General features: G+C 54.7%; 1 protein-coding gene across 2 annotated transcripts; it reads left to right on the top strand.

Annotated features, from left to right (window-relative positions):
- Nucleotides 1–270: 270 nt before the first annotated feature.
- On the top strand, nucleotides 271–9,854 carry LOC130598656 (purine nucleoside phosphorylase-like). Of its 2 annotated transcripts, XM_057408301.1 has the most exons (4): nucleotides 271–421; nucleotides 4,710–4,885; nucleotides 8,719–8,900; nucleotides 9,558–9,854. In XM_057408301.1, exons 1-4 carry the CDS (start codon nucleotides 293–295, stop codon nucleotides 9,824–9,826), a joined length of 756 nt encoding a protein of 251 aa, XP_057264284.1. In that variant the 5' UTR covers nucleotides 271–292; the 3' UTR covers nucleotides 9,827–9,854. The 2 variants fall into 2 exon arrangements, 1 of the variants encoding a protein (XP_057264284.1); XR_008972047.1 differs by lacking the exons at nucleotides 4,710–4,885; nucleotides 8,719–8,900; nucleotides 9,558–9,854 and adding an exon at nucleotides 2,154–2,206 and having other exon boundaries at nucleotides 304–421.
- Nucleotides 9,855–9,910: the final 56 nt, after the last annotated feature.

Here is a 9,910-nt window from a genome sequence, read left to right as displayed (position 1 = left end):
GTCTATGGGGTCTCTATAGGGCCTCTATGGGGTCTATAGAGTTTCTATGGGGCTTTATGGGGATTTGTGGGGTCTATGGGGTCTCTATGGGGTTCCATGGGGGTCTATGCAGCCCTATGGCGCTCTGTGAAGTGGCTGTGTGGGTCAGTGGGGCTTCTATGGGGCTCTATTGGGTCTCTATGGGTCTCTATGGGGTCTCTGTGGGTTTCTATGGGTCTCTATGGGGTCCCTATGGGTCTCTATGGATCTCTATGGGGTTTCTATGGGTCTCTATGGGTCTCTATGGGTCTCTATGGGTCTGACCCCCCCCCCCTCAGTTCAAGGCCACGCCGGGCGCCTCCTGGTGGGGACCCTGGGGGGCTGCCCCTGTGCGGTGCTGCAGGGCCGCTTCCACCTCTATGAGGGCTACAGCCCCGCCCAGGTGAGCCCCACACTTGGGGGTCCAGCCCCATAGATGTGGGTCCTGCCCCATAGATGGGGGTCCCAGCCCCATAGATGGGGGTCCCAGCCCCACACTTGGGGGTCCAGCCCCATAGATGTGGGTCCTGCCCCATAGATGGGGGTCCCAGCCCCATAGATTTGGGTCCAGCCCCATAGATGTGGGTCCCAGCCCCACACTTGGGGGTCCAGCCCCATAGATGTGGGTCCTGCCCTATAGGTGTGGGTCCCAGCCCCATAGATTAGGGTCTGAGCCAAATAGATGTGGGTCCTGCCCCATAGATCTGGGTCCCAGCCCCATAGATTCAGGTCCGAGCCCCATAGATTAGGGTCCGAGCCAAATAGATGTGGGTCCTGCCCCATAGATTCGGGTCCCTGCCCCATAGGTTCAGGTTCCAGCCCCATAGATGGGAGTCCTGCCACATAGATTCGGGTCCCAGCCCCATAGATTCAGGTTCCAGCCCCATAGATGGGAGTCCTGCCACATAGATGTGGGTCCCAGCCCCATAGATTCGGGTCCCAGCCCCATAGATTCAGGTCCCAGCCCCATAGATGTGGGTCCTGCCCCATAGATTCAGGTCCCAGCCCCATAGATGTGGGTCCTGCCCCATAGATTCAGGTCCCAGCCCCATAGATGTGGGTCCTGCCCCATAGATTTATTTTTCAGGCCCATAGATCTCATTCCCACCCCCATAAATTCATTCCTCAGCCCCAAAGATCCCATTCCCAGCCCCATAGATCCAGCCTCCAGCCCCATAGATCCAACCTCCAGCCCCATAGAATCAATCCCAGCCCCATAGAATCAATCTCCAGCCCCATAGATTCAATCTCCAGCCCCATAGAATCAATCCCAACCCCATAGATCCAATCTCCAGCCCCATAGATCCAACCTCCAGCCCCATAGAATCAATCCCAGCCCCATAGATTCAATCTCCAGCCCCATAGAATCAATCCCAACCCCATAGATCCAAGCTCCAGCCCCATAGATCCAAGCTCCAGCCCCATAGATCCAAGCTCCAGCCCCATAGATCCCACCTCCAGCCCCATAGATCCCACCTCCAGCCCCATAGATCCCACCTCCCGCCCCATAGATCCCACCTCCAGTCCCATAGATCCAACCTCCAGCCCCATAGATCCCATTCCCAGCCCCATAGAATCAATCTCCCGCCCCATAGATTCATGTCTCAGCCCCATAGATTCATCTCTCAGCCCCATAGCTCCCATTCCCAGCCCCATAGATCCACCCTCCAGCCCCATAGATCCCATTCCCATCCCCATAGATCCAACCTCCAGCCCCATAGATTCAATCCCAGCCCCATAGATTCAATCTCCAGCCCCATAGATTCAACCTCCATCCCCATAGATCCAACCTCCAGCCCCATAGATCCAACCTCCAGCCCCATAGATCCCATTCCCATCCCCATAGAATCAATCTCAGCCCCATAGATCCAACCTCCAGCCCCATAGATCCACCCTCCAGCCCCATAGAATCAATCTCCAGCCCCATAGATTCATGTCTCAGCCCCATAGATTCATCTCTCAGCCCCATAGCTCCCATTCCCAGCCCCATAGATCCAACCTCCAGCCCCATAGATCCAACCTCCAGCCCCATAGCTCCACCCTCCAGCCCCATAGCTCCACCCTCCAGCCCCATAGCTCCACCCTCCAGCCCCATAGCTCCACCCTCCAGCCCCATAGCTCCCCCTTACCTGCAGGTGGCGCTGCCGGTGCGCACTCTGGCCCTGCTCGGGGCCCACACCGTGGTCCTCCCCATAGATCCCATTCCAGCCCCATAGATCCCATTCCCAGCCCCATAGATTCATCTCTCAGCCCCATAGATTCATCTCTCAGCCCCATAGCTGCCATTCCCAGCCCCATAGATCCACCCTCCATCCCCATAGATCCACCCTCCAGCCCCATAGATCCACCCTCCAGCCCCATAGAATCAATCTCCAGCCCCATAGATTCATGTCTCAGCCCCATAGATTCATCTCTCAGCCCCATAGCTCCCATTCCCAGCCCCATAGATCCACCCTCCAGCCCCATAGATCCAACCTCCATCCCCATAGATCCAACCTCCATCCCCATAGCTCCACCCTCCAGCCCCATAGATCCAACCTCCATCCCCATAGATCCAACCTCCAGCCCCATAGATCCCATTCCCATCCCCATAGAATCAATCTCAGCCCCATAGATCCACCCTCCAGCCCCATAGATCCCATTCCCAGCCCCATAGAATCAATCTCCAGCCCCATAGATTCATGTCTCAGCCCCATAGCTCCACCCTCCAGCCCCATAGCTCCACCCTCCAGCCCCATAGCTCCACCCTCCAGCCCCATAGCTCCCCCTTACCTGCAGGTGGCGCTGCCGGTGCGCACTCTGGCCCTGCTCGGGGCCCACACCGTGGTCCTCCCCATAGCTCCCATTCCCAGCCCCATAGATCCAACCTCCAGCCCCATAGATCCCATTCCCATCCCCATAGAATCAATCTCAGCCCCATAGAATCAATCTCAGCCCCATAGACCCCATTCCCAGCCCCATAGAATCAATCCCAGCCCCATAGATCCAACCTCCATCCCCATAGATCCAACCTCCATCCCCATAGCTCCACCCTCCAGCCCCATAGCTCCCCCTTACCTGCAGGTGGCGCTGCCGGTGCGCACTCTGGCCCTGCTCGGGGCCCACACCGTGGTCCTCCCCATAGATCCCATTCCAGCCCCATAGATCCCATTCCCAGCCCCATAGATTCATCTCTCAGCCCCATAGATTCATCTCTCAGCCCCATAGCTGCCATTCCCAGCCCCATAGATCCACCCTCCATCCCCATAGATCCACCCTCCAGCCCCATAGATCCAACCTCCAGCCCCATAGATCCAACCTCCAGCCCCATAGATCCACCCTCCAGCCCCATAGAATCAATCTCCAGCCCCATAGATTCATGTCTCAGCCCCATAGATTCATCTCTCAGCCCCATAGCTCCCATTCCCAGCCCCATAGATCCACCCTCCAGCCCCATAGATCCCATTCCCATCCCCATAGATCCAACCTCCATCCCCATAGATCCAACCTCCAGCCCCATAGATCCAACCTCCAGCCCCATAGATTCAATCCCAGCCCCATAGATTCAACCTCCATCCCCATAGATCCAACCTCCAGCCCCATAGATCCAACCTCCAGCCCCATAGATCCCATTCCCATCCCCATAGAATCAATCTCAGCCCCATAGATCCAACCTCCAGCCCCATAGATCCACCCTCCAGCCCCATAGAATCAATCTCCAGCCCCATAGATTCATGTCTCAGCCCCATAGATTCATCTCTCAGCCCCATAGCTCCCATTCCCAGCCCCATAGATCCAACCTCCAGCCCCATAGATCCACCCTCCAGCCCCATAGCTCCACCCTCCAGCCCCATAGATCCAACCTCCATCCCCATAGATCCAACCTCCATCCCCATAGATCCACCCTCCAGCCCCATAGATCCAACCTCCAGCCCCATAGATCCACCCTCCAGCCCCATAGAATCAATCTCCAGCCCCATAGATTCATGTCTCAGCCCCATAGATTCATCTCTCAGCCCCATAGCTCCCATTCCCAGCCCCATAGATCCACCCTCCAGCCCCATAGCTCCACCCTCCATCCCCATAGATCCAACCTCCAGCCCCATAGATCCAACCTCCATCCCCATAGATCCAACCTCCATCCCCATAGATCCACCCTCCAGCCCCATAGATCCAACCTCCAGCCCCATAGATCCACCCTCCAGCCCCATAGAATCAATCTCCAGCCCCATAGATTCATGTCTCAGCCCCATAGATTCATCTCTCAGCCCCATAGCTCCCATTCCCAGCCCCATAGATCCACCCTCCAGCCCCATAGCTCCACCCTCCATCCCCATAGATCCAACCTCCATCCCCATAGATCCACCCTCCATCCCCATAGATCCACCCTCCAGCCCCATAGCTCCACCCTCCAGCCCCATAGCTCCACCCTCCAGCCCCATAGATCCAACCTCCAGCCCCATAGATCCACCCTCCAGCCCCATAGCTCCCATTCCCAGCCCCATAGATTCAATCCCAGCCCCATAGATCCAACCTCCAGCCCTATAGATCCAAGCTCCTTCCCCATAGATCCACCCTCCAGCCCCATAGATCCCATTCCCATCCCCATAGATCCACCCTCCATCCCCATAGATCCACCCTCCAGCCCCATAGCTCCACCCTCCAGCCCCATAGCTCCACCCTCCAGCCCCATAGCTCCCCCTTACCTGCAGGTGGCGCTGCCGGTGCGCACTCTGGCCCTGCTCGGGGCCCACACCGTGGTCCTCACCAACGCCGCCGGGAGCCTTCGTGTGGGGCTGGAGCCGGGGCAGCTCCTGGTGCTCAGGGACCACATCGACGTGCCCGGCATGGCGGGAAAGAGCCCCATGGCGGGACCCAATGACCCCAGGTGGCGGGAAAACAGATGGTTTTGGCGGGAAATTGCGTGGGGGGGGTGGGAAATGGGGGGGAGTGGCGGGAAATATAGAGGAAAAGCGGGAAATTGGGGTGGGAGTGCGGGAAATTGGGGGGGTGGCGGGAAATGTAGAGGAAGTGGCGGGAAATTGGGGGGCTGGCGGGAAAACACCCGGGGTTGGCGGGAAATTGGGAGGGAGTGCGGGAAATGGGGGGTGTTGGCGGGAAAAGATGGAGTTGTGGCGGGAAATGTAGGAGGGGTGGTGGGAAAATACGGGGGGGGTGGGAAATTGGGGGCGTGGCGGGAAATGGGGGGTGGTGGTGGGAAATATAGAGGAAGTGGCGGGAAATTGGGGGGGATGGCGGGAAAACACCCGGGGTTGGCGGGAAATGGGGAGGGAGTGCGGGAAATGGGTGGTGGTGGCGGGAAATATAGGGGAGGTGGCGGGAAATATAGAGGAAGTGGCGGGAAAACAATGGGGGGGAATGGGGAGGGAGTGCGGGAAATGGGGGGTGGTGGTGGGAAATATAGGGGAAGTGGCGGGAAATATAGAGGAAGTGGCGGGAAATTGGGGGGGGTCGGGAAATGGGGAGGGAGTGCGGGAAATGGGGGGTGATGGCGGGAAATTGGGGGGTGGCGGGAAATATAGAGGAATTGGCGGGAAAACACAATGGGGGGGAATGGGGAGGGAGTGCGGGAAATGGGGGGTGGGGGTGGGAAAAGATGGGGTTGTGGTGGGAAAACAGCCGGGGGGGGGGGAATAGAGGGGTGGTGGCGGGAAATATAGGGGAAGTGGCGGGAAATTGGGGTGGGAGTGTGGGAAATGGGGGGTGGTGGCGGGAAATGTAGGGGGGGTGGCGGGAAATATAGAGGAAGTGGAGGGAAAACATGGGGGGGGGGGCAGGAAAATATGGGGGGGTGGGGGGGGCGGGGAAGGGGGGGGGGGCAGGAAATATAGAGGAAGTGGCGGGAAATGGGGTGGGAGTGCGGGAAATTGGAGGGCGTTGGCGGGAAATGTAGAGGAAGTGGCGGGAAATTGGGGGGTGGCGGGAAATATAGAGGAGGTGGAGGGAAAACATGGGGGGGGGAGGGAGTGCGGGAAAAGATGGGGATGTGGCGGGAAAACAGCCCGGGGGGGGCGGGAAATATAGGGGTGGTGGCGGGAAATTGGGGTGGGAGTGTGGGAAATGGGGGGTGGTGGCGGGAAATGTAGGGGTGGCGGGAAATACAAGGGAAGTGGCGGGAAACTGGGGAGGGAGTGCGGGAAATGGGGGGTGGTGGTGGGAAATGTAGAGGAAGTGGTGGGAAATTGGGGGGTGGCGGGAAATATAGGGGAATTGGCGGGAAAAGGTGGGGTTGTGGCGGGAAATTGGAGGGGGTGGCGGGAAATGGGGAGGGAGTGCGGGAAATGGGGGGTGGTGGTGGGAAATAGGAAGTGGCGGGAAATGGGGGTGGTGGCGGGAAAAGATGGGGTTGTGGCGGGAAATTCAGGGGGTGGCGGGAAAAGGTGGGATTGTGGCGGGAAATATGGGGGTGGTGGCGGGAAATTGGAGTGGGAGCGCGGGAAATATAGGAGCGGTGGCGGGAAAACACGGGGGGGGTAGAAAAAGTTGATTTTGGGGCGAAAAAGGCCGATTTTGGGGTAAAAAAAGGGTCAAAAAGTTCAATTTTGGGGTGAAAAAGGGTGAAAAAGATCAATTTTGGGGTAAAAAAGGGTCAAAAAGATCAATTTTGGGGTGAAAAAGGCCGATTTTGGGGAAAAAAGGGTGAAAAAGATCGATTTTGGGGTGAAAAAGGCGGATTTTGGGGTAAAAAAGGGTGAAAAAGATCGATTTTGGGGTGAAAAAGCCCGATTTTGGGGTAAAAAAGGGTGAAAAAGATCGATTTGGGGGTGAAAAAGGCCGATTTTGGGGTGAAAAAGGGTCAAAAAGGCGGATTTTGGGGTGAAAAAGGGTGAAAAAGATCGATTTTGGGGTGAAAAAGGCCGATTTTGGGGTAAAAAAGGGTCAAAAAGGCGGATTTTGGGGTAAAAAAGGGTGAAAAAGATCGATTTTGGGGTGAAAAAGGCCGATTTTGGGGTAAAAAAGGGTGAAAAAGATCAATTTTGGGGTGAAAAAGGCAGATTTTGGGGAAAAAAGGGTGAAAAAGATCGATTTTGGGGTGAAAAAGGCAGATTTTGGGGAAAAAAGGGTGAAAAAGATCGATTTTGGGGTGAAAAAGGCGGATTTTGGGGTAAAAAAGGGTGAAAAAGATCGATTTTGGGGTGAAAAAGGCCGATTTTGGTGAAAAAAAGGGTGAAAGAGTTCAATTTTGGGGTAAAAAAGGGTCAAAAAGATCAATTTTGGGGTGAAAAAGGCCGCTTTTGGGGTAAAAAAGGTCGATTTTGGGGAGAAAAAGGGTCAAAAAGATCGATTTTGGGGTGAAAAAGGGTAGAAAATGTTGATTTTGGGGCGAAAAAGGCCGATTTTGGGGGAAAATAGGGTCCAAAAGATCGATTTTGGGGTAACAAAGGGTGAAAAAGATCGATTTTGGGGTGAAAAAGGCCGATTTTGGTGAAAAAAAGGGTCAAAAAGATCGATTTTGGGTTGAAAAAGGCCGATTTTGGGGCGAAAAAGGTCGATTTTGGGGTGAAGAAGGGTCAAAAAGATCGATTTTGGGGTGAAAAATAGTAGAAAATGTTGATTTTGGGGCGAAAAAGGCAGATTTTGGGGAAAAAAGGGTCAAAAAGATCAATTTGGGGGTAAAAAAGGGTGAAAAGGATCGATTTTGGGTTGAAAAAGGTCGATTTTGGGGTGAAAAAGGGTCAAAAAGGCCGATTTTGGGGTGAAAAAGGGTAGAAAATGTTGATTTTGGGGCGAAAAAGGTCGATTTTGGGGTAAAAAAGGGTGAAAAAGATCGATTTTGGGGTAAAAAAGGGTGAAAAAGATCGATTTTGGGGTGAAAAAGCCCGATTTTGGGGTAAAAAAGGGTGAAAAAGATCGATTTTGGGGTGAAAAAGGCCGATTTTGGGGTGAAAAAGGGTGAAAAAGATCGATTTTGGGGTAAAAAAGGGTGAAAAAGATCGATTTTGGGGTGAAAAAGGCCGATTTTGGGGTGAAAAAGGGTCAAAAAGGCGGATTTTGGGGTGAAAAAGGGTGAAAAAGATCGATTTTGGGGTGAAAAAGCCCGATTTTGGGGTGAAAAAGGGTGAAAAAGATCGATTTTGGGGTGAAAAAGCCCGATTTTGGGGTAAAAAAGGGTGAAAAAGATCGATTTTGGGGTGAAAAAGGCCGATTTTGGGGCGAAAAAGGTCGATTTTGGGGTGAAGAAGGGTCAAAAAGATCGATTTTGGGGTGAAAAATAGAAGAAAATGTTGATTTTGGGGCGAAAAAGGCAGATTTTGGGGAAAAAAAAGGGTCAAAAAGATCAATTTGGGGGTAAATTAGGGTGAAAAGGATCGATTTTGGGTTGAAAAAGGTCGATTTTGGGGTGAAAAAGGGTCAAAAAGGCCGATTTTGGGGTGAAAAAGGGTAGAAAATGTTGATTTTGGGGCGAAAAAGGTCGATTTTGGGGTAAAAAAGGGTGAAAAAGATCGATTTTGGGGTAAAAAAGGGTGAAAAAGATCGATTTTGGGGTGAAAAAGCCCGATTTTGGGGTAAAAAAGGGTGAAAAAGATCGATTTTGGGGTGAAAAAGGCCGATTTTGGGGTGAAAAAGGGTCAAAAAGGCGGATTTTGGGGTGAAAAAGGGTGAAAAAGATCGATTTTGGGGTGAAAAAGCCCGATTTTGGGGTAAAAAAGGGTGAAAAAGATCGATTTGGGGGTGAAAAAGGGCATTTTTTGGGGCCAGGTTCGGCCCCCGCTTCCCGGTGATGGCCGGCGCCTACGACCCCGCCCTCCGGCGCCTCGCTCTGGCGGTGGCCCCGCCCCCTCTGCGCGCGCGCTCCGGCGTCTACTGCGGCGTGGGGGGGCCCTGCTACGAGACCCCCGCCGAGTGCGCGCTACTGCGCATGCTCGGGGGGGACGCGGTCGGTGAGTGCTGGGGGGGGGTGAACATGCTAAGGACACGTTAAGGACATGCTAAAGGGGGGGTAAACATGCTAAGGACATGCTAAAGGGGGGGTAAACATGCTAAGGACATGCTAAGGGGGGACAAACATGTTAAGGACATGCTAAAGGGGGGCAAACATGCTAAGGTCATGCTAAGGAAGGGACAAACATGTTAAGGACACGCTAAGGGGGGACAAACATGCTAAGGACATGCTAAAGGGGGGACAAACACGCTAAGGACATGCTAAGAGGGGGTATGGGAGTAAACACGTAAAGGACATGCTAAGGACACGTTAAGGACATGCTAAAGGGGGGGTAAACATGCTAAGGGGGACAAACATGCTAAGGACATGCTAAAGGGGGGACAAACATGTTAAGGACACGCTAAGGATGGGGGCAAACATGCTAAGGGCAGCTTACAGGGCCTTAAACACGCAAAGGCCATGCTAAGGCGACAAACACGCTATGGTCACGTGACAAGCACACTAACCCCTTCAACACGCTAAGAACACGCTAAGCCCTCATTCCGTCCCTTTAAGTCCCTTTCCCCGCCTTTCAACCCCCTTGGAAGTGCCGTTTGTCCCCTTCGCGTGCGCTTAGCATGTCCTTAGCATGTCCTTAGCGTGTCACCGCCCGCAGGCATGAGCACGGTGGCGGAGGCGGCGGCGGCGCGCCACTGCGGCCTGCGGGTGCTGGGGCTGTCGCTCATCACCAACGCGGCTGCAAGAGAGGAAGAGGAAGAGGAGGAAGAGCCGGAACACGCTAAGAACACGGGAGAACACGCTAAGGCCACGGGAGAACACGCTAAGGCCATGGGTCACGAGGAGGTGCTGGAGGCGGCGCAGGCCGGGGCCCGGCACCTGGCTCAGCTGCTGGTGGCGTTGGCGCCGCGCTTGCAACACATTTAGGACACGCTAAGGACACGCTAAGGACATGTGAAGGACGCGAGGTTGGGTGCGGGTGGTGGCGCCATGGAGGAGATGGGGCTGGGG

The sequence above is a fragment of the Pezoporus wallicus genome, unplaced genomic scaffold (assembly GCF_028554395.1).
Source record: "Pezoporus wallicus isolate ANWC-B61680 ecotype Strahan unplaced genomic scaffold, APGP_CSIRO_Pwel_v1 contig_10300, whole genome shotgun sequence".
Lineage (NCBI taxonomy): Eukaryota > Metazoa > Chordata > Aves > Psittaciformes > Psittacidae > Pezoporus > Pezoporus wallicus.
This window is presented reverse-complemented; position numbering and strand designations above follow the sequence as displayed.

Coding starts and splice junctions, on each gene's coding strand:
- LOC130598656 (XM_057408301.1), top strand. CDS start 293: ATGGGTCTGACCCCCCCCCCCTCAGTTCAAGGCCACGCCGGGCGCCTC. Junction 422..4,709: donor AGGGCTACAGCCCCGCCCAG/GTGAGCCCCACA, acceptor CCTTACCTGCAG/GTGGCGCTGCCGGTGCGCAC. Junction 8,901..9,557: donor GCTCGGGGGGGACGCGGTCG/GTGAGTGCTGGG, acceptor CACCGCCCGCAG/GCATGAGCACGGTGGCGGAG.